Source organism: Pogona vitticeps, chromosome 1 (assembly GCF_051106095.1).
Source record: "Pogona vitticeps strain Pit_001003342236 chromosome 1, PviZW2.1, whole genome shotgun sequence".
Taxonomy (NCBI): Eukaryota; Metazoa; Chordata; class Lepidosauria; order Squamata; family Agamidae; genus Pogona; species Pogona vitticeps.
Genome location: NC_135783.1, coordinates 299,266,358 through 299,291,370, shown reverse-complemented (window position 1 = coordinate 299,291,370; position 25,013 = coordinate 299,266,358). Strand labels below are relative to the sequence as shown.

At 38.0% G+C, this 25,013-nt stretch overlaps 1 protein-coding gene across 7 annotated transcripts in view; it reads left to right on the top strand.

Moving 5' to 3' along the window:
* Nucleotides 1-25,013, top strand: part of NUMB (NUMB endocytic adaptor protein) — an 81,075-nt gene that overhangs the window by 39,744 nt on the left and 16,318 nt on the right. For 4 of the 7 annotated variants that reach the window (XM_020810156.3, XM_020810154.3, XM_078391085.1 and 1 more), the window contains exons 2-3: nucleotides 11,096-11,238; nucleotides 17,368-17,442. In XM_020810156.3, the coding sequence (XP_020665815.3) occupies nucleotides 11,113-11,238; nucleotides 17,368-17,442 (201 nt within the window). In that variant the 5' untranslated portion in view covers nucleotides 11,096-11,112. Of the gene's footprint in view, nucleotides 1-11,095; nucleotides 11,239-17,367; nucleotides 17,443-21,563; nucleotides 21,597-25,013 lie in introns of all 7 variants that reach the window. The other 3 variants (XM_020810155.3, XM_020810149.3, XM_020810150.3) reach the window with 1 other exon arrangement.

The window sequence follows — 25,013 nt, the reverse complement described above, 5'->3', positions numbered from 1 at the left end:
CTACATATTAAATTCTAGACAGTGTTCATGCAGTAAACATCATGGTGTGGTTATAAAATGCAGAGCCTTCAATTATTGGCAGTAGTACAGCTTTCCTTTATTTAGAAATATGAACGTATAAGTATAACCTTATGTGTCTCAGATGTGTTTGATGTGTGTCTTAGAATATGTAATCTTCTTTAAAACATCATAAAACATTTCAGATAAATTGAACATATATAGCTTGGGCAATACTTCTAAAAAGGCAACCTGATGTAGAGGTGTGAAAATGTTGCTTTAAAAAGCTGAAGTTGCTCAGCATGTGTTGCACTTAACGCCTTCTATCTTGGATTTGTCACAGATCATCCATTGTCTTACAATAAGTCCTTAAAACAGGGATGGGAAGCCTTAGACGTAGGGACCAAATCCAGTTTTCTGGAGTTTCCAGTAAGGCTCTGTGAGCTTCACTCAGTAGAAAACTGGTAGGAGATACATCAGTAATTTAAGATGACACCATCTTACTGGCAGAAAGCAGCAATGGCCTGAAAGAACTTTTAGTGACAGTGAAAAGAGAAAGTGCCAAAGCAGGACTGCAGTTGAACATGAAGAAGGCAAAAGTCATGGCTACAGAAAAACTACATAAGTTTAATGTTGGACAATAAAGAAATAGAAATTGTTAAAGATCTTGTATATCTTGGTTCAATCATCAGTCCAAATGAGACTGCAGTCAAGAAATAAGACTGAGTTTTGGAAGGGCAGCAATTAAGGAATTGGAAAAGATAATCAAGTGGAAGTCTGTCAGTGGAGACCAAGACCAAGATCACTTAAACCATTGTATTCCTGATCACTATGTATGGGTTTGAAAGCTGGACAGTGAAGAAAGCTGATGGGGAAAAAATTATTTGAATTATGGTGCTGGAGGAGAGCTTTGTAGATGCTCTGGACTGCCAGAAAGACAAGCAAGTGGGTCCTAGATCAAATCAGTCTTGATCTACTTCTGGAGGCAAAAATGATGAAACTGAGTCTGTCCTACTATGGGTACATCATGAGAAGGTGAGATTTGAAAAGCCAGTAATGCTGGAAAAATTGAGAGCAGCAGAAAAAGAAGACCCAATATGAGATGGATTGACTACCTAAAGGAAGGCACAGGTTTGAGCTGAGCAGGGCTGTGAGGACAGGACATTTTGGAGATTGGTCGGTTCATAAGGTCAGTGTATGTCGGAGGCAATTTAATGGCATGTAACAACAAAGATGTGATCTCTGTTGAGACTCTTAGAGATGCACTGCAGCTTTTTTATATAGCCCATTTATTCTTTCTTACTTTTAAGTCTTTTTTCTATGGTTGTTACCTGCTATCAAGTTCGAAATGACTTATAGTGACCCTGATAGGACTTTCTAGGTAAGTGAGGCATTTAAGGAGTGGCTTTACCAGTTCTGCACCTCCATTGAGTTTCCATGGCTGAGCAGGGATTTGAGCCCAGGCCTTTCTAGTCCTAAACTGTCACTGTCCCCACTATACTACACTGGATATCTCGTTTTCTACAGTAGCTCAAAATAAAAATCAAGCAGCTGAAGAAATGCAGTTAGAGCTCCAAAATGGCAATGTGGATTGTGTTGGCAAATAATATACCTTGGAATTTGGTTGAATGAATGGTGGTACCACAGAATATAAGAATAGAGGTGCAAGGACATAGAAATTTCTATTATAAATTTAACCTCCGTACCTCAGACCCCTATAACTTTCATGCCCTAGAAAAAAAGAATGCTTACAGTTTGAAGAGGAAGTAAAACATCTGAAAGAACTTTATATGTAGGAAGATAGGACACATACATTCATTCAACACGTCACAACAATTCAACATGCTACACACACTGGATACTAACAAAAAAAGTGTAGCAAAAACTGGCAGCATATGAGGACAACATGGATTTTCCTCTGTAGATTATAACTGGCTTGGTTGGGTAATAATTAGGGAAAATCTGTTTTATAATATGCTTAAAGACTAAAAGTTACTTAAAGTTATACTGAATTTTTACTTTAAATGATATATTTTAGAGATGTATTTTCTGCTTTTGGATTGTACCTTTTTAGGCTATTAGCTCTGGCAGTTTTAGAATGCAATTTAAACATTATTTTTTGTATTTTTTTAATTGTACTTTTCATGCTCCTGTATTTTGCGTTGAATTCTGACTTGTGTGTGTACTTCCAACTTAAGGTTAGTTTTCATGTATTTTTAAAGAATTTAGGCCTACAGTTTTTCATAGCTGTAAGAATTTGTATGTTTTCAACAACTTTGAAGTATTTTTGGGCATGTGGAACACCTAAATTTAGATGAATAAAGCTTGAAGAGTTAGGGAAGTTGATGTTGTCTGGAAGTATTGCAACAATGAAAAGACTGATACTTTGATACTCCTGTGAATATTGATTTGCTTGGAAGTAGTTTTCTGATTTCATTCTGGAATTAACCTTTAACTGGGATAAATGCCAGCTGTGATGAACATAGGCTTCTGATCTTTCCCTGGAGGTCTGTATATTTCCATAGGACTCTTAAGGAGACGTTCAGATATCATACTCTTTGACCTGACAGTGATAGTATTTGTTTGTGACAATACAATGTCCTTGGTGTTGGAAGCCTGAACATGCGTACCATAACCTGAAATTCTGGTACTGTACAGGGTGGGGAAAAAAATTCAATGATTTAAAAAAATTTAAAATTTGATTTTAAAAAAATCATTGATTTTTATCCTCCCTGCAATGATTGATCTGCTGTGCTCTAGTATTGTATTGGAATGATCATGTAGCAGCATTTCCCAGCCTCAGGTCTTCAGATATTCTTGGACAACAACTCTCAGAAATCCACAGCTATTGGTGAAGGTTTCTCGGAGTTTTAGTTCAAGAACACTGGAGACCTAAGATTAGGAGGAACCACTGAGTGTATATGTGCAGGGAAACTATTTGTGGTCATTGTATTCAATTGCTGATAAAATGTAACTCACTTGTGATTCTTTTGCTTGTCATCTAACAGTAGATTCACCTGCCTTTCCAGTGATCATTTAACTTACAGTGGTGCCTCGCTTAACGATTACCTCCTTAAACGACTAATCCACTTTACGATGGTTTTTTGCAATCACTATTGTGATTCCAAACGATGTTCCTATGGGGAAGAACTGCTTTACAATGATCAGTTCCCTACTTCGGGAACCGATTCTTCGCATTACGGTGATCTAAAAACAGCTGATTGTTGGGTTTCAAAATGGCTCCCCGCTGTGCAAAATGGCTCCCTGCTGTGTTAAGGACGGATTCCTCGCTATACAGGCACCAGAAAATGGTGATGTAGATTGGTCTTGAATTTACAAGTAACACCTCAACTCCATACACTTCTGGATGACACAATTGTCTGGACCTGCTTCATTCAAACTTTTGACTAAGATATGAGACTAAGTCTGGTTTGATCACCTTGATAGATTACCTATACCTATGATTGAATTGGCTGGAGAATTATGGTCCTTTTAGTTCTCCTGACTTTCCAAGTAACTTTTGATATCAACGGTAGTATCCTTTTGGATCACATAACTGAGTTTGGCATATTGCAGTGGTTCTCGTCCTTCATGTCAGTGATACCCAGAACATATGGACTTTGGTGTTGCATAGGTTTCCGTCCTGTTTCCCTGTGTTGTTTAATAACTTTATGAAGTCATTGGAAGAGACAATTCAGAGCTTCTTTTGTTCCCCTTGTCAACTAATTAAAGGTTGATAACCTTGAATTTTGTCTAAGTTTGATAGTGAGCTAAATGAAAGTAAACAGCCTCAAATTGAATCATGGAAAAATGAAAGTGATGCTGGTTAGTAGAAACTCTAGTTTAGGGACTGCATCAAAACTATTCTGGAAGAGATTGTGCTTTCCCTGAAGAATTAAGTTCATATTCTAGAATCTAGAGGGTAGTCATTGACCTTGTGATATCTCTGCATTAATGATTGGGAACAATAGAAGGGAGTGATTTAGCATGGCACTGTTTAGTGTAGTAGCTGTGTTCTTTCCTGAATTCACCTGATTAAACAACTAAACTGGTCTGTGTTAGTTACTATGTTGCTGCAGTGTTCTTTGTGTGTGGCTACCTGTGAAAGTTCACACAGAAACAGAGTGGATAAAAATCAACAATGTTTTAAAATCAAATTGATTGAAATAATAATTGAAATCATGATTAAAAGTTATATAGATTTTTTAATTTAAATTGTAAAAAAAATTAAATACACCCAACATTGAAATAAACACTTTAGTCCTAAAAGTTCACAATAATATTTTTGTTTGTATGTTGCCAAACATAGCTACCCTCTCAAATCGACCCTTGAAGACTGTCTAGAAGTTTCAGTCGGTACAGAATGTGGCAGCTGAGCTAATGGCTGGAGCACAGTTTCAAGATCATATTGCTCAGATATTGGAAGACCTGCATCTGATTGTCAGTTGCTTTCCAGGTCTAATTCATTGCATTGTTTTCAACTTTTAAAGGTATAAATAATTTAGGAACTGGTGATCTAATGAACTGTCTTATTATGAACCAGTCTGGTTACTAGGATATCTGGAAAATGTCCTCTTGAATATCTGATCATCTGTGAAGCCTGCCATAGATGTCTTTTTTGCTTCCTTGCTCCTAGATTGTGGAACATACAGTTCTCCATACTGCAATTAATCCAAGTTTCACTGCTTTTAGAAGGATTGTCAAGACATATCTTTTCAATTTTCCTTTTGTAATTGTTCTGACAGCTTGACCGATATTGTGCCACCACCTCCTCCCTTGACCCTTGCCCGGCCTGGCTAATCAAAGCAGCCAGGCCTTGAACAACTGAATGGGCCACTGCAATAATTAATGGGTCTCTCCCATTAATTATTGGGAGAGACACTCAAGGAGACACTCATTAGGCCCATTAGGAAGAAACCAAGTTTGGCGGTGGACGACATTGGCAATTTTTCTTTCCTCAGCAAAGTGATAGAAAGGGTGGTGGCTGACCAGCTACAGGCCCTTTTGGATGAAACCAACGCCCTGGATCCATTTCAGTCGGGCTTCAGTCCATGCCACGGTACGGAAACGGCATTGGTCGCCCTGTTTGATGACCTGCTGAGGGAGGAGGCTGACAGGGGCAAAATGTCTCTGCAGGTCCTTTTCAATATCTCAGCTGCCTTCAATACTGTTGACCACGGTATCCTCTTGGGGAGGCTCTCCGAGCTGGGAATCGGTGGTCTGGCGCTAGCCTGGCTCTGATCCTTCTTGGAGGACCATCTTCAAAGAGTACATCTTGGAGAGAGTGTATTGGCTCTGTGTACTCTTAGTTGTGGGGTTCTGCAGGGCTTGATTATCTCCCCAGTGCTGTTTAATATCTACATGAGGCCTCTGGGTCAGGTCATCAGGGGGTGTGGGGCTTTGTGTCATCAGTATGGTGATGACACCCAGCTCTACATCTCCTTTTCTCCAACAACAGTGGATGTTTTGTCCCTTCAACACTGTCTCAAGGCTGTATTAAAATAGATGTAGGTGAATGATCTGAGACTGAACCCAGACAAGATGGAGATCCTGAGGGTGGGTGGCCCCAATGTCAGCGGTTTGGGGAATTCCGTCTCTTTTGGCGGGTGACTTTCACCACAAAGAATTCAATTCGCAGTCTGGGGGTCTATCTTGACCTGGCAGTTACCATGGAGACCCAGGTAGCATCAGTGGTCTGTACCACCTATTTCTATCTTCAGCAGATTGCCCAGCTGCATTCCTATCTTGATGTAGGGGCCCTCACCACTCGGGGTCCATGTGCTTGTCTTGAGATTAGATTACTGTAATGTGCTGTAGGTGGGGCTACCTTTGAGTTTGATGTGGAAACTTTAAATGGTGCAGAATGTGGTGGCCAGACTTCTTACTGGTGTGAGAATGCATCAGCATGTCTCCCCTACTCTGGCTGTCCTATATTGGCTGCCCATTCATTTCCGTATTGATTTCAAAGTACTAATGATGATATATAAAGTCCTAAATGGTTTAGGACCTCAATATCTGGCAGAACACCTCCTCCCACCTAACCGTCATGCCCCACAAGCTCTTCCCAGTATTCTTCTACCTTTGTCCAAAACAGACCTCATTTTTTTCTTTCTCCTCTTTTTGGCCTTTGATATCTTTCTTCCTCTTTCTGGCCTTTTGTAATGCTCCTTTGTTTCAAAATTCTCTTTTAAAAGGGGAAGAAGAAGTCTTCACCTTTCCCTCCCTTCCTCTTCCCATATACCTCTGAGCCTTGTTTTGCTTCCTTCCTGCCTTGATGGGTAAATATGGCAAGGTGTCCTCTAAATTCTCATCCACTAGGCATGTCTGCATAACACCTAACCCCAGCTCTCTTGGGCCATGGCTATTAGGTGCTTCATTCTGTGGATCATCACACTGTTCCAGTGGTATTGCCTCCCAAGGTTTTTTTGCGAGTTCAGATAAAGGTGAAAATGTTGGTTTAATCCCAGTAGATAAAGCAGAGGCATCAGAAGAGCAAATTGATTCAGACTCTTGTGGAGAGGAGTCTTATACCTTAGACTTGGCCCTGAAGCTTTTCTGCATAGTTGGCAAAGAAGGGATTGAGGCCATATCTTGTGCTTGTTTCTTCACCCACATCTGTCTGGCTCAGACTAGCTATGTGTAAATTGAGAGGGACTGATTCTAGAAGCTAGAGTGCTCTGAAAAATTAACATCTACTCTTCTGGGGCTGTGCAGACCCTCCATGTTGAAGATACCTGAAGCTAGTTAGAAGGTTTTTCTCCAGTGGTTTACTAGGAAGCATGGTTCCCACTCTACAGCAAGTATTGCATACTTACTGGCTACTTACTGGCCACAGGATGACATGGATTCAGGTATCTGCCCCAGTACACTGTGCAGAGAGACATCATCCCTCTCTTCTTTTAAACAAGAGAAGGTAGAAAACCACTGTCTGCTCGCTGACAGCTGAAGAAGTTTCTCTGAGTGTTTAACCATCTGTTATATACAGATTTCCTTTATGAACACGCCAAATGGTTCTCAAGTCTTTCACTAACCTATTCTTGCACCCTTACATTCTGTCTCTCTTTGAATCTTCTCCTCAAGATAGCATTCTTCTTTGCTATTAGTTGTGCTTCTTTACTCTTGACATAGTAACATTCCATATTGACCCTTCTTCATTTCTAAATCTAACACAGGTCTCATGAGATTCTGCTTACTTCCTTCTGTCTCGCCCAAGTCATCCTTTGGAAGAGGGCAGTCAAAAGAACTGCATTCTTCAGGAAATGTAGCTCTTTCTTCGTCTCCTTCCTTCTCACCTTTCTGAGTAAAAAAGTTTTCCCCCTTCCTTTTTTGCCAAATGGATTAAGGCTTGCATATTTCTAGCATGTGAAGTCTGTCATGTCCCTAAGCTTGGTCATATGTAGATCCTCCACTGGAAGAGTTTTGCAGAACAGCTACTTGGACTCACTCTTCCACTCATAAGACACTGTAAGATTGACAAGTATCCTTGAGCAGCGGCTGCCTTTAGCAGACATATCCTTCAAAAAGTAGTTTCTGATTGAAGAGGCAGCTACATCCCTACCTGTAGACCAAGAACCTGCTTGGATATATGTCATTCCTGGATGGCTCCTTCTCACAAACCAAGAGTGGAGCATTGATTTACCAGTGTCCTAATCTGTTTGCTAGATCACTGAAAGAAAGCAGATTGAACTGTTAATTCCATTAATAAAACATGAAGATGAAATAGCTCAAAGTTCACAAGAAATTACAGGATTCCATCAGGATTCTATCAAGAATTATACACCACACCAATTCCAGTAGTAGAATTAGTAAAATTCTCTCAAAAATTGCAATCCCTGAAGTTTCTGTTGAAGACCTGAGAGTTTTAGAAGCTCCAGTAACAGAAAATGAAATTAGGAAAGTAATACAGAACCTAAAACAATAAATCAGCAAGACCAGGTGAATTTACCAGTGATTTTTTTGCTGACATTCTCTGAAAGACTCACACCAATATAGAAATAACTGGTTTCTATATTGTATATATTTGTATATTCTATATTTGTATATTGTTAACCAATGTACAAATGTTGCTTAGCAACACAAACAGCACCCCCCCCCCCGAAAAAAACCCTGCTAGTGAGTTTCATTGGTTTCCAATATCATCTACCTTTCAATATGACTCTACAAACCTATGGCTTTGCTGGCAGTTTTTGTCAGAGGTGTCTCCTTAATGGATATCTGCTATACAGCAACATTCCAGGTTTTAGCCATCCACATATGTGGGTCCCTGTAGACTAGATGTATGGAAACTTTATTTGGTCTTTTATTCATGCTTAAGAGTTTCCCAGCTCCTATAATTGAGCTAACTAGTCATCCATATTTATGAGTCACATACCACAAAGCAGAACAGGTTACTTGCGCAACTGTGGCTCTTTGAGTGGTCATCTATGAAATCACGCAAACCATTCTTCCTCTTCTCTTTATATCCTGCTTCTCTATTGGTGGCACATATAGTACTGGGGGAGTATTTACTGAGGTGCATATTTAGACATGTACTTAAGAGGGAATGGGATTCCTGCAATGAACCATGTAGCTCTAGAATGCTCGGATTTGGCTCTGATCAGATGCAAAACCCATATGTGAATTCACAAATGATGACAGTGACAGTAAGCAACCTGTTCTTGTAATTACAGTACTGTTATGTTTGGTTTGTGAAAATATTAACATTCTTTAGATTGAAACCAGGGATTTCATGCCCATGAGAATTGTAGATCTAGATACCAATTTATGCATTGACTGATTTTGAGTTTGGATTGTATATGTTCCTGATTTTTCATAATACACTAGACTAAGTATTATGATTTATCCCAAAATATTTATAACAAGTTTGGAGACTTATTTTTCTAAATTTAAAACATAAGGATGGAACATATAAAGTTTTTTTAAAAAACTTCAGTCGCGTTAATTGATTCTTCTTGTCTTTTCCCTTTTTATTTGTTTGTTTGCAATTATAGTGATACCTATAAACTTTTATGAAGTTCACCGGATTCCTATTTCTGTCCAGATTTTATTTTGAAGTTAAATTGTAGGTTTGAATACTGTGTTTCCCTGAAAATAAGACCTAACCTGAAAATAAGCTGTAGTATGATTTTTCAGGATGCTCATAATATAAGCACTGCCCCAAAAATAAGCCCCAGTTAAGAGAAACCCCACCCTCCACTATTGTGCAGCAACCATAAGATGACATGACTATATTTGAATATATGTAGATTGTTGTACATGAAAAAAAATCCCCTTGAAAATAACTCCTAATGCGTTTTTTGGAGCAAAAATTAATATAAGCCCCTGTCTTATTTTCGGTGAAACACCATATAAAGAACTTGGCAATGGCATGAAAACTTTAATTTCTGTTATACAGTGATGCCTCGCAAGACGAATGCCTCATGCAACAAAACTCACAAGATGAAAGCGTTTTTTGATTTTTGGTGACTCGCAAGACAATTTTTTTCCTATGGCTGTGCTTCACAAGACAAATAAGAACACATTAATTAAATTTCAATGCATTCCTATGGGAAACCGCGCTTCACAAGATGAAATTTTCGCAATACGAAATGGCTCACAGAACGAATTATTTTTGTCTTGCGAGGCATCACTATAATTCCTCTATTGGCACAGGGAATGTATGATTATTTGAACAGGAGTAGACTTTTGCAGAAACACAATGCCTTTAAATTATAATAGACCGTGGGGAAAAAGTTTGGCATGAAAAAATGAATGTTTTGTTTTTGAAATTTGTATGGCAGTGATGAGTCACTTTGTCCAAAATCGAGCTGTTTTCATTTAACTGCTAATAGTTTTTGTGAAAAACTGAGAGTACTGTTACATATCCTTTCAGACAGAACTTGCATAGCCTTCTGTATCTAAATCTGAATGAGTTTATTGAAAATCAAACAAGAAACAACTTGGATTGTTTTATTTACAACTACTTTCTTCCTTGGTTCATTAAGGGCATAAGAGTATCATGCATGGTAAAGGCAGCTTCCTTCTATAGTGTCATATTAATAACTGGAAATGATACTAAATTAGGATTTTGCAAATATAAAGCAATACATATTACAATTTTAATTGAGAATTACTACAGAAAAGACCAGTGTTTATTTTATATAAAAACCATACTCCCCAACTGTTTAATCTTAGGCTTTACCCAGTTTCACAAGGGGTATGCTTTCCGTTTCCAAGCTGCTTAGATATTAAAGGAGCCATTGCCAAGTGTGGTCCTTTAGTTTAGATGGCATTGGACTACAGCTGTGAGTGTTCCTCACCACTGGCTGTGTTCACTAGGGCTGTTGGGAGCTACATTCTGACAACATCTGAAGGGCCACATTGTGTTCACACTGTATAAAACAATGTGGTCAGCAAGTCTTGTTGCAGGTCAGTAAACAGTGGTAAACTATGATTTGTCTTTATGGGTTATGCCATTATTTAGCCATCGAAAGCTGATAGCAGTATTAGGGAGGAGAAGGTTCAGAACCCTGAATATCTAATTCTCTGTCCAGCATTTCTATCGTCTTTTGACATTGGAGATAAAAGCCAGGCTAGAAGATTGATGAGTAATAATCTACATATGTGAAAGAGTGGATAAATAATAATTTAATTGTGTGAAAAAAATGTTCATATAGCATAAAAGCTGTAGGTTTTTTGAGTCATAGGCTATATATCACAATAATTAAACCTGGTCCTGAATCACATTATTACCCCCCCCTTTTTTTTCTTTTGAGGTCCTGTTTGAACTCAGACAATAGTAAAGGAGACATTTTTTCATGGGTTCATCTAGTCAAATGACTCTTTTCCAAGCATATGTATATGTACTGTTATATGAAAATATCATATTTTCCCTCAGAAGTGAGACAGTTGATCAACGAGACAGAGAATTAGAATTTCGGGTTGTAAACACTGCTTTCTTCCCCATTTATCTGTAAGCTTTTGGCTAGGTAATGGGTGCCTGAGCAAGCTTTTTACTGTAGTGAAGGAGTGTCATCGTTTGATTAATTGTTTGCCCAAGATCTTTAGTACAGTAAAGGAAAACAGCACTTGCTTTAAAAACCCTTTCCTTCTTTTATAGGATAAGAGAACTGAGCAATGAATAAATTACGGCAGAGCTTTAGGAGAAAGAAAGACGTCTATGTCCCTGAAGCCAGTAGGCCGCACCAGTGGCAGACAGATGAAGAAGGGGTCCGGACTGGGAAATGCAGCTTCCCAGTTAAGGTAAATTTATCTTTTGTTTCCAGAATGATAATGCAGTTCTAAATTCTCTCTGCAGTAACTTGGCAGGACTATAGTTTTTTTGTCTGAAACAAGTAATGTTATCTACTTATCTATACTTTTCCTTTGGTTCTATTAGCATGCAAGAAATGACCTCTAGGACTGGGTATTCATGAGGACAACTTCAGCAGGTCCCATTTTCTACTCAAGGGAACCAGAAAAATAATTAAAAATGTTGAAATCTAGCCAATTAATGGCAATACATTTAATCAAAAGGTCTTTAATTGATTCATTAAACTAAAAAAAATTGTACTCTGTTACCAGAAATGTAAAAGGCTTTTGCATGTTATTCCAGCTAGTTAGAAACACAATGTTAATTTTAGAAAGTTGCTAGCTGAAGCAAAACATGTGATTCACTGTTAGAATAGTGTTAAAATGCTTTTTCTTTGTATTTAATCTTGCCCTTCATTGGGAAAGTGAATTTTTTGTGTTATTTGATACCTTGAAATACTAATCAGGAAACAAGAATCTTCTAATTTGCTGATATAATTATGTGATTGATTTACATATACTTTGATGATTTTATTTGATTGTATTTTATAATGTTTTATTCTTCTTTGTATGCCGCCCTGAATAAACTCTGTCTAGAGGGGCGGGGTATAAATCGAAAAATAAATAAATAAATAAATAAATAAATAAATAAATAAATAAATAAATAAATAAATAAATAAATAATTTTTTCAAATAGTTTTGATGAAGGATCGTACATGAAAACCAAACAGGCAATGAAGTATCTCCCATAGGAATGTACAGACCACATCGTACATGCATACGGTATTCTCAGACTGTGAGAAACAGCAAAAACAGCAGAATTACTTTATACTTAATGCTGGTCCATCTGTGGAGGAAAAGTCCTTACCATTCATTTCATAGTAAAATTCAGTATTAAAGCCAGAATTTTACTGTCATCCCAAGAAAGTCTTCTAATTAAATGATGTTCATAGTCTTCTGTTGTGTGTGTTTGAATTACTTCAAATAGAAGTAGATAGCAAATGAATGGAGGTTAAGGAAAGCAAGGTGTTGCAACAAGGCTTTTACCTTGTATGAAATAAGAAATGCTTGATTTTCAAACTGGATTCCAAGGAGGAAGAAGAACTTGAGACCATACTGCAAGTGTTTGCTGGCTACTGGAGCACATGAAGGAATTTCAGAAGATCAGTCTGTGCTTTATAGACTATAGCAAAGCCTTTGACAAAAATCTAAGCTATGCAGATGACACTGTCTTACTGGCAGAAAGCAGCAATGACTTGAAACACTTAGTGAAAGTGAAAGAAGAAAGTGCCAAAGCATGTCTGCACTTAAACATGAAGAAGACAAAAATCATGACTGAAGGCGCACTAAACTACTTTAATGTTGAGAATGAAGAAATTGAAATTTTGCATATGTTGGTTCAATTACCAATCCAAGTGGAGACTGCAGCCAAGAAGTCAAAAGATTGATACTCAGAAGGGCGGCAGTGAAGGAAGTAAAAAAGAGCACGTGTAAGGATGCGTCACTGGAGACCAAGACTATCCACACTATTTTATTTCTGATCACCATGTATGGGTGTGAAAACTGAACAATGAAAAAAGTTGAAAGGAAAAAAATGGATTCATTTGCAGATGGAAGAGAGCGTTGTGGAAAACCTGTACAGTGGGGTCTCGACTTACGAACGGCTCAACATACGAGCGTTTCGACTTACGAACCGCTCTCATAGGAATATATGGACTCGACTTACGAACTTAGATTCAAGTTACGAACTCTTTTTTTCCCTTTTTTTTAAAAGCTAAGTCATCTTAGGTCAAAAGGAAAAAAGAAAAAAATTATCCCCCTCTAGTGGCAGAAGGCAGAATAGCAGCTTCCCATTAGTTTCTATGGACGAAAAGAGCAGATACGGATTAAATGGTTTTCAATGCATTCCTATGGGAAATGCAGATTCGACTTAAGAACTTTTCGACCTGAGAACTGCCTTCCAATACGGATTAAGTTTGTAAGTCGAGACCCCACTGTATTGCCAAAAAGGCAAAGAAGTGAGTCCTAGATCAAATCAATCCTGAACTATCTCTGGAGGCAAAAATGATGAAACTGAGGCTGTCCTACTTTGGGCACATCACAATAAGGCATGATTCCCTGGAAAAGCCAATAATGCTGGGGAAGGTGGGAGGCAGTAGGAAAAGAAGAGGCCCAAAAATGAGGTGGATTGACTTCCTAAAGGAAACTCAGACTTAAATGTAAAGGAGCTGAGCAGGGCTTTTGCTTCCTTTGTAGCCTGGCTTTTCTTCCACTTCCTATGTGTGTCCTTTTTTTGTTTACAGGTCCTCTTTGAGCTTTTGGTGAAGCCATATTGGTCTTTTTGTTGCCTTCTGTTACAATAAATCACGAGTATTCTTCTGTTAGTTCCTGGTTGTTCAAAAGGGAAACGGAGATCAAAGAGCCCTTTCCGATCTCCCTTTTCGCTCCTGTAAAAGTGTCTTAAACTGTTTGAAGCCTGTTTTAAATGCTTGCAATCGTTAGCCCACCTCCTGAAATCTATGCAAACTTAATTTGGTGTTGTTCTGAGTCTTCGTTAATTTTTGGTGATTTTTTGTTTTCTCTCTCATTGAAATACATTGGACGGACAGATCAATAGAGTTCAATGAGGGAAAAACAAAAAATCACCAAAAATTAACAACTCATCCTACTTTAAACTGAACAACCAGTTTCCTTTAGGAAGTCAATCCACCTCATTTTTGGGCCTCTTCTTTTCCTACTGCCTCCCACCTTCCCCAGCATTATTGGCTTTTCCAGGGAATCATGCCTTATTGTGATGTGCCCAAAGTAGGACAGCCTCAGTTTCATCATTTTTGCCTCTAGAGATAGTTCAGGATTGATTTGATCTAGGACTCACTTCTTTGCCTTTTTGGCAATACAGTGGGGTCTCGACTTACAAACTTAATCCGTATTGGAAGGCAGTTCTCAGGTCGAAAAGTTCTTAAGTCGAATCTGCATTTCCCATAGGAATGCATTGAAAACCATTTAATCCGTATCTGCTCTTTTCGTCCATAGAAACTAATGGGAAGCTGCTATTCTGCCTTCTGCCACTAGAGGGGGATAATTTTTTTATTTTTTTCCTTTTGACCTAAGATGACTTAGCTTTTAAAAAAAAGGGAAAAAAAGAGTTCGTAACTTGAATCTAAGTTCGTAAGTCGAGTCCATATATTCCTATGAGAGCGGTTCGTAAGTCGAAACGCTCGTATGTCGAGCCGTTCGTAAGTCGAGACCCCACTGTACAGGTTTTCCACAACGCTCTCTTCCATCTGCAAATGAATCCATTTTTTTCCTTTCAACTTTTTTCATTGTTCAGAGATCGGAAAGGGCTCTTTGATCTCCGTTTCCCTTTTAAAGCTCTTTCCGATCTCCCTTTTTGCTCCTGTAAAAGTGTCTTAAACTGTTTGAAGCCTGTTTTAAATGCTTGCAATCGTTAGCCCACCTCCTGAAACCTATGCAAACTTAATTTGGTGTTGTTCTGAGTCTTCGTTAATTTTTGGTGATTTTTTTTTCTCTCTCATTGAAAAGCATTTGCTTTTCAATGAGAGAGAGAAAAAATCACCAAAAATTAACGACGACTCAGAATAACACCAAATTAAGTTTGCATAGGTTTCAGGAGGTGGGCTAATGATTGCAAGCATTAATCTGTTCCAATTGGAACAGATTAACCAGTTTTCAATGCATTCCTATGGGAAATGGTGTTTCACTTAACGATGTTTTCACATAACGATTTTTTTATGGAACCAGTTAACATCGTTAAGTGAGGCACCACTGTAGTTGCAAGTTAACACTTCTTCATAAATGAAAGCTTTGTCAGAATATGTCCCACTTGGACGTAGTATTTTTGGTGTGGGTGGAAAGACAGGCAGTGAGACAATTCTAAGACTTTTTATAGCTTTTGTGAGCTTAGGGTACCCTGAAAGACAGGACTATAGTAGTATGTTGAAGTTTCTGATATCAGTGGTTTTGTGTTTCCAAATATTGTGCTTTATTTAGAGCCCAGTGAACCAGAAATAACACTTGACTTTGGCTTTTGCAATAACTACATCTTTCTGGCTCAATTTTTCAGTATAGTAGTATGAACTAACCTGTCTTAAGAACTGCATGAATCCAAATAGGTGCATTGGCCATTTCAGGTCTATTTATTTATAAAGCCTGTGGTGCTGAGTCAGTCTGTTGTGTGAAAAGGGGAGCTACTGTGTGAAAAACTGATTCAACAATCTTGATGATTCCTCGATGATTCCCATCAGTACAATACAGAGTGGCTATTAAGATTAATATGTAACATTCTGCTATAGCCATTTCTTGTCACAAGATGAGTGTGGTTCAGTATAGCATGTGGAAGGTCTGCAGTCTACAGCAGAAATAGGCAAACTTTTTTCTGTTGGGAACTGCATTTCCTTGAGTCTGGGAGTCAGTGGCTGCATGCTAGCAGTGGGCAGGATTGTTTTTCTCTGTCCTTTCCCCCTTCCCTGACACATAGTTCAGTGAAACAGAGAAAGAAGCAGAGATCAAAAAATATAGAGAACTCACATTGTATTTAGTCAGCCATAGTTAAATATGCCAGACACCACCTAGTACAGTGGTGCCTCACACAACGGGTGCCTCACACAACGATGAATTCACACAACGATGCCTTTTTCTGTTAAATTTGCCGCCTCACACAGCGATGTTTCCTATGGGGGATTTTCACACAACTATCTCCCTTTTCGCTCCTGTAAAAGTGTCTTACAATGTTTGGAAGCCGTTTTAAATGCTTGCAATGGTTAGCCCACCTCCTGAAACCTATGCGAACTGATTTTGGTGTTGTTCTGACACTTCGTTAATTTATGGTAATTTTTTGTTTTTCCCCCTCATTGAAATGCATGGAGTTCAATGAGGGGGGAAAACAAAAAATTACCATAAATTAACGAAGTGTCAGAACAACACCAAAATCAGTTTGCATAGGTTTCAGGAGGTGGGCTAACCATTGCAACCATTTAAAACGGCTTCCAAACATTGTAAGACACTTTTACAGGAGCGAAAATGGACTTCGCAAAGCCATTGAAATGTATTGAGTCGGCTTCAATACATTCCAATGGAGGAAACATTGTTTCACACAGCGATGTTTCCTATGGGGATTTTCACTCAGCGATGGCAATCCGTTCCAATTGGAACGGATTAACCAGTTTTCAGTGCATTCCTATGGGAAATGGTGTTTCACAGAACGATGTTTCACACAACGTTGATTTTTTTGGAACCAATTAACATCGTTGTGTGAGGCACCACTGTACATTGAAATAAAGCAGGAAGCACCAACCAGGACTGTCTCACTCAGCCTAGCTGACCAGTCTTTCATTTAGGCAGCATCATGTCTGGGAGGTCTGGTTATACAGGAGCGTCCAAGGTACAGTAATCTTTATGCTAGCCAAAATTGTTCCATAACTTATGCTTCCACAAGGATGATGATGGCAAAGATTTTGAGTAATTAAAAGAGTTCCTACTTCTGTCCCATGTCCAACTTGTGTGTGATTAGTCTTGTTGTATTGCAAGCTATGCAAGCCTTGTGACAGAAGTAGCACTCTTTGATTACTAGAAATCTGCTTGAAATTTCCTGATGTCTTCACCCTTATGCAGGTGTAATTTACAAAACAGGATTTGGCCTGTCTTTGTTCTCTAACAGCTTTGGCTAGTTTCTGATGAGAAATTTCCATTAGAGCTCATCCTGACCTGAAGTTCTGTGGCCTTCCCCTGCCCCTTCTCTGATCTAGTCCTTTAGCCTTGCATGAAAGTCTCATGCGTAGCTTAAAATACACAGTGATCAATGTTATCTGGATCATTGAGCAAGTTTCCCACATCTTTTGGATTAATTTTGTTTCTGCCTTATGGAGCTGTTCTTTTTGTTGTTATGTGTAGCTATTTCAAATACAAAACAGTATAAATTCAGGTTTGAGACCCAGATATTGCCTGATGGTCCGTAGTCGCTATGTACAGAACATATAAAAATCTTGAACTATTTGACTAAATACAACATGTATGGAACTGCTATATTTCAATTTGTCTAATCTGACTTATTTTCTCTTTCAGTATCTTGGACATGTTGAAGTGGATGAATCTAGAGGAATGCATATATGTGAAGATGCTGTGAAAAGACTGAAAGCTGTACGTATACTTACTACATATTATCAGTATACAGCTTTTTCCTGTTTTAGTGTAGGCATGTTTTTTGCTTCAAAAAATATTTTCCTTAAAGTACCATGTGTGGTTACTGAGACATGCCAGTATGAATGGAAAGAGAATTAGAATGATGATCAACACTAAAAGAAATTTGTTTGTTGTTGGCATCTTTAAGAAGAAGTCTTTCTCTAACATTTGCTAGTCATTCTTTATTTGTTCTTTTTTTAAAGAACATGTCAGTTTCCCACCCAACTAAATGTTGATCAGGACTACTGTATTCCATATATGTGTATGTTAGTCTTAAACTGGGTGTCAAAATGATTAGTTGATACCAGCTTCTTGGTGTTTGTCTCCTGAATAAGAAAGGTGAATGAATGAAAAGAGTGCAAAGAACTTACCTTGAAAGCTTCTGAAGCATGTATAACTGAGTAACTGGAAAAACACTTAAGATCTTCTAACTGGAGTGTTGTGACTTTTGAGACCTGAGAGCAGCACAGAATCAGAACTGAGAGTAGCAATCTAATTATTAAAACCTCATGGGTTTTAGATGTTAAATTCTCCTGCATATAAGCACTGTGGCTTCTAACAGAAACCCTTTGTTTTCTTCCCTCAGTCACACACATGAGGATTACAGATTAGTCTTTCTAGAGAGCTTCTGGATAAACTAGTACTCTGATTAGATGTCATCTCCAATTTCTTGTTGGTTGTTATCGTGATGACTTAACAAGATGTTGGTTATGCTTCCATCATTTCTGGCATGATAATCCAAATGCATCATAGTAGAAGTCACAGGTTTGATAATAAAAGTGATGCCTTCCATAATCTTTTGGCCAGCACTTCCAAAATAGTTAAATGAGTGCTTTCTGCAGCTAAATATGGACCTATTGGTGTTGATGCATATTCATGTTTTTCTTTACAAAGGTATTCAGACATTTCAGACCATTTTTCCAGCTTAATGAAAGGAGTATTCTCATTAAGAATTTTGAAATGTACAGTAGTAATTCTTTTGGTAATCCAGTACAGTACTTGTATGCAATTTTGTCAAGTGAATTTCCGCTTTCACAGGGTTGCTGCTTATCTTCCAATTCAGTAGAACAAGTTTTTCTCAAAACAAGCCATAATGTCATTTACAAGCTGTTAATTCTAGATGTATTTATTTAGGTGTAGCAGCCTGATGTTGTCAAAACAGACTGATGTGTGTGATAAACTATTAAATGGCTGAACCTTGGTCACCTCCTTTTTTCTGTTCTATACTACTATAGAAGTTCTGTCATCCTTTTTTGACTGTATATTTGGGGCTGCTCTGTATTTCAGATTTATATTTTTAAAAATCTGTGAAGCAGCTCTACCTTCCCCTCAGAATATAAAACAATTCATTTTTTCCTTTATAGGGGGTCTTTGTCTTTTCCTTTAAATATGGACACAAATATATCTGAGTTCACTAGAATAGAGATGGGTGTGAAAAGTCAGGTTTACACCCATTTGTTGCCATTTGCTGCCTGAATGTGGCATAGTTTTCATTTGATTTAATCTTAACTGTACTTTAAATAGCCTGAATTGACATTTTACAGTACTGTAAGTACTAATCAGCCCAGGAATAGAAGTTTGTCTGTTAAATGTGTTATTAATTCAACTGTAACATCTTGTGTTGTGTATACTTAAATTCTAATCCATATTGTACCCTTTTGGAATGAGGGGCATGCTAGAGTGTTCAGGGACAGGTAAAAGTAATGGGGTTAACTCCCAGATAATACAATGGCATGTCTTGCAAATGCTACCATGGGAGTTAGAAGCCTGACTTGTAAGGGAGAACTACATGTGAAATAGAATTTCTCACAATTAAATAGTAAAATGTAGCTGTGGCCCTATAACTACAGAGCTTTAAAAATCCAGACATTTGTCTCCCAGTTGAAAGCTGTTGGGAGACTAAAATGAAGCTTGCAGCTTCAGATCTCTTTTGAAGATGATCTTGATTATTTGAGCTCAGTGTATATTTGAAAAAATTCCTTTCATGTGGCTAGGTTTTTCTTTCATACTTTGAAGACATAACCTCTGGTGAGTGTACAGCTTGACCACATGGTATGGATGTAATCTCAAATGCTAGTGCACCATTAGATTTTAAAATGAGAATGTTATGGAATTTGAAACTTGTTTGAGACCAGTAATGCACAACTTTGCAAAGACATTTAAAAGTGTAGTTTCTTTCTTGATAAAGAGGAATATATACATGTTCATTGGTAAACTGTGTTGGAGCATGCTTGTTGCTATATTATCTCCATTCTCTCTCATTTGGTTCAGATTGCCTTAAAAATTTGTCTCTTAGTGTGTCTTTTTTGTTTGCAAATATGATACATTTGTTAATATATGTTCTTGTTTTAGCAGGTAAAAGAAATATAACTTAATTGTGTTTTAAATATGAGTGATGTTTCTGAATATTAACTTCCATAGCTACCCTAAAATCCATTTTGCATGTTCTATAACATTAATGCTTTCTCTGAAACATCTGATTTTTTTTCTATATTAACACCTTCTGAAAAATTAAGCTAATGCTGTCACCCAAACCTTGTGAACTCTCATGTGTCTTCTACAGACTGATTATATTGATATTTAATGCTTAACTTGGCAGTGGTAATATCCAGTTTTTTCCCCTTGTATAGCCTTGTGATTAATTCTTCGGCAGATATTAAGTTATATTGTATTCAACCATGCTATAGTAAGCTACTGTATCTTGAAAACAGGTTTAATAAACTAAGACAGTAATATCTGTTAGATGTTTCACCATACTTGCCATGTGTGCAAATAGCTGCCATATAGCAGAGAAATGGGGCAGGGGCATAATGATTGTAGGAAGCCCACAGTTGAATCTAGAATGACACAAACCCTTAAGAATCAGAGAACACCATAGATGTGTGGCAGATATCAGGCAATATATGTAAAACAGCTGCTCCTTGGAGGCTACTTTGACTGCTGCCACCACGTGAAAAGACATTTATGTACAATAACTCCAGACATGCTTGAATAACTTAAATGTCTTGTTATGTGGATTTTTGTGATGGTGTGAAGAAAGGAATTACATGTGGTGACCAAAGCATGTGAACAGCTTGCTACATGATAATCAGTGCAAGAGCAATTTAGAATCTGACTTGTCCCAGTCCCTAATAGTGAACATGATCAGGAAAATAATCTGGTCTCTTGCTTGTTTCTGGAAAATTGGATATTAAAGCTGCTGCACTTAATTGAAGTGAAAATGTACAGCACTTCCAGTTTGTTTATGCCTTATGCAGATTCAAATCAGGATATCTTTCAAACTTTTTGTAAGGGAACATCAAGAAGAAAAGTTTTAAATGGTGTCAGGAGTATTCTTGACAAGTTACTGAATAGTTTTCATGGAGAGAGAAAAAGGCAAGAAATGCATTTTATGGTTTTATTTGTTTGTTGTTCTTTTTCCAAAATCTAATGTATATTTTCAGTGAAAAAAATCAGGATTTGAAAACAAAAATAAATCCTGGGCATAAAACAGCCTACATTCTCTGCTAAGTCAACTTTAAAAGTATTTTTGGAAAATAAAAGTGGAGGGTATATGACTGAAAAATACCTTTTTAAAAGTTTTATTTTTAAAGGGCAAGGTGGAAAAGAAGCACCCTCCTGTTTGTTTTCTTTAGATTTCATGCTGTTTTAGTTATATTTCTTATATCTTAAAGTTTCCAGAGGCATTAGATTTATCATATGTGTAACTTTTATGCCATTCTAATCAATTTAGAATGCCTCCCTGTCTGCTGCCAAGTTTGGCTAGTAATCCCACTAAAAGCTAAGGGGACAAACAAAACAAAATAAACATTTGCATGAAATTGGATTTGATTTTTCCTTTCCTCTTTCCACAAATTTCAGAGCTTTAGTCTTTCTTAATAAAAGACCATATGATACCTTTTATTTGCATTTCTGTGGGACTTTTCCCATCTGACTATCACAACCTCTGTGGACAACTCTACATTACCCGCTTTCCTTCCAATCCCTATATTATTGTATGTATATGTTGGTTTGAAACCCTGGGACACTTTAAGCTACCTACAGTAATAGCATCCGACTTGTCCCCCCTGTTCCTCCAGGAAAGGAAGTTCTTCAAAGGCTTCTTTGGAAAAGTAAGTTTAATGCCGCGTTGTGTTTGCGCTATAAGGAGTTACATCCCTAGTATAGCATTGCCTGGTGTCAGAATGTCTCACAAAATTGATTTTTTGCTTCAGCTGACTCTTTGAGTTGCAAAAAACTACTCTCCTCACCCCATATCAAAGATTCTCTCAGTATTACAGGTAGCTAGATTGATAGGCTGTTATAACAGAAAAGTATAGAGCTACATGATCCTGCTGCTAAATGCTCATTGAAAATTCACGATATAGTTATGCGCCTTTGGAAGAAAGCATATTTAACACTACTGATAGATACCTTCAACTTGCTAGAAGTATTAAATTTACACTTCTGTTAAACTGAATAACAAAACATCCAAAATATGAAGGAAACAGTTTATATACTCTTACATTGTAGATATGGGAGGAATCTGAACATCCGATCTGTTTTTCATTGCAACAATTTCATATTGAAATACCAAATCAACACTATTTAAAATCACACATCACCAGTTTTACTGGTATATACATTTTTTTCATAAAATCATAGAATCACAGAGTTGGAAGAGACCACAGGGGCCATTGAATCCAACCCCCTGCCATGCAGGAACTCCATCAAAGCACTCCCGACAGATGGCCATCCAGCCTCTGCTTAAAAACCTCCAAAGAAGGAGACTCCACCACACTCCGAGGCAGCATATTCCACTGCCAACCAGCTCTGACTGTCAGGAAGTTCTTCCTGAGATTCAGGTGGAATCTCTTTTCCTGTAGTTTGAAACCATTGCTCCTTGTCCTAGTGTCTGGAGCTGTAGGAAACCTGTCCCTTACTCGACATGACATCCCTTCAGATATTTAAACATGGCTATCATGTCCCCTCTTAACCTTCTTTTTGTGAGCCTAAACATTCTCAGCTCCCTAAGCCGCTCCTCATAGGAAATGGCTTCCAGACCATTTTGGTCGCCCTCCTCTGAACACGTTCCAGGTTGTCAACATCCTTCTTGAATTGAGGTACCCAGAACTGGACATAATACTCCAGGTGAGGTCTGACCAAAGCAGAATAGAGTGGTACTATCACTTCCCTTGATTTAGACACTATACTCCTAGTGATGCAACCAAGAATTACATTGGCTTTCTTGGCAGCCGCATCACACTGCTGACTCATGTTCAGTTTGTGGTCTACCAAGACTCCTAGATCCCTTTCACAGGTACAGTGGTGCCTCGCGTAATGAACGCCTCAGTTAACAACGAATCCGCATAGCAACAGATTTTTTAACGATGTTTCTAATGGTAAAAATTCGCTTTGCGATGATCGGTAAGCTGTTTCACTTACCGATTTTCGCATAGCAATGTTTTAAAAACAGCTGATCGGCGGTTCCAAAATGGCTGCCGGGGAAAAAATGGCCGCCCGCTGTGTTTTCGCACCGATTCCTTGTATACCGGGCAGCGAAAATGGCGGCCATATGGGGGATTTTCGCTTAAAGGTGAGTTTTAAGCCCATACTATGGGCTTTTTCTTTTCGCATAGCGACGAATCCGGATAGCGACGATTTTTCTGGAATGGATTATCGTCGCTATGCGGGGCACCACTGTACTGTTGTCTAGCTAGGTGTCTTCCATCCTGTATCTGTGCAGTTCATTTTTTCTGCCTAGGTGTAGGACCTTACATTTATCCTTGGTGAAATTCATGTTGTTAGTTTTGGCCCAGGACTTTAATCTGTCAAGGTCATTGTGAATTTTAATCCTGTCCTCTGAGGAATTAGCAACCCCTCCCAATTTGGTATCATCTGCAGATTTAATCAGCATACTCTATTTTTTCATCCAAGTCATTGATAAAGATGTTGAATAGCACAGGGCCCAGAACAGAACCCTGAGGCACCCCACTAGTTACCTCTCTCCAGGATGAAGAGAAGCCATTGGTGAGCACCCTTTGGGTTCGGTCAGTCAACCAATTACAAATCTACCAAACAGTAGCACTGTCTAACCCATATTTTACTAGCTTCCTTGCAAGAATATCATGGGGAACTTTGTCAGAGGCCTTACTGAAATCAAGATATGCTATATCCACAGCGTTCCTTTCATCTATCAAGCCAGTAACTCTATAAAACAAAACAAACAACAACAAAAAAACCAGATCAGATTAGTCTGGCATGACTTGTTTTTGAGAAACCTGTGTTGACTTTTAGTGATGACAGCATTGCTTTCGAAGTAACAAACTAAATTACAATGCCATAAATAGAGAACAGGATCAGCAGAAATGTACAATTTCAAATTATAACAATAGATTTAGTAATACCCTGTTTTCCCGAAAATAAGGCCTAACCTGAAAATAAGTCCTAGTATGATTTTTAAAGATGCTTGTAATATAAGCCCTAACCCCAAAATAAGCCCCAGTTAAGTGAAACCCCGTCCTCCACCATTGTGCAGCAACCAGAAGATGACATGACTGTACTGTATTCAAATAAATGTACATTGTTATACATGAAAAAAAAATAAAACATCCCCTGAAAATAACCCCTAATGCGTTATTTTGAAGCAAAAATTAATATAAGGCCCTGTCTTATTTTCAGGGATACACAGTATTTAATAAAACCATAGGCAAACAAACTAGGGTACATGTTACAAAGGAAAACATGAAAACTTCCTGGAGCACTTCCTTTCTTTTCTCAGACAGTGATGATGAGTTAGGTCTCACATGACTTTTTTGGGAATTGTGCTAGCTTCAATCCACATCAGTAGTAACATGTTGTCTGCTTACTTTAGCAAGAAAGACTGGTCAAAAGTACTACATTCTTGCTTCTTTAAAAAGTAGTGTTAGATGTGTGACAGTGGGAGCATAAAGCGTTCAAAGAAGTAAAAAATTAAAAGCTGTTACTTTTATAAAATGATGTTTGAAATGTATGAATATCCCTGCATTTCGGTGCTATACCTAGGAAATACTAAACCACTAATGAAATAAATCACGGATTTGCACTATATCTCATAGTATCATTCTCTATATATTTTGTTGGAGGTGGCTCTCATTGTATCCAGGAGGACTTATCTTAGTATAAATATGCACAGGATTGCAGCAAGGGGAAAAAATTGGATAGGCATGGGAAGATTGAGTTGTGCTCCTTCTGATTAGTGATGCCACTCACTATTCGTAATTGTAATGGCTGCATAATGTAATTGAAAAGCTGTTTCTCTCAGAGCCATTGGTACATAGCCATGTGATACAGTAGGATCCTCATATTTGCAGGATTGGTACATGTGGTTTCACTCATCCATGGCTTGCTGTACCCCTACATATAACATACAAGAGTATGCCCTTGTGTCCTTTGTCCTGTCTCCTGGTGTGTTGTATATAGGTTTCCTCCGCAGCTGTGGTTTTAGGCATTCACAGTAGATAGGGGTTCTACTCAGCTCATTGAATGACTTGGGAGCGGTCACTGTATCT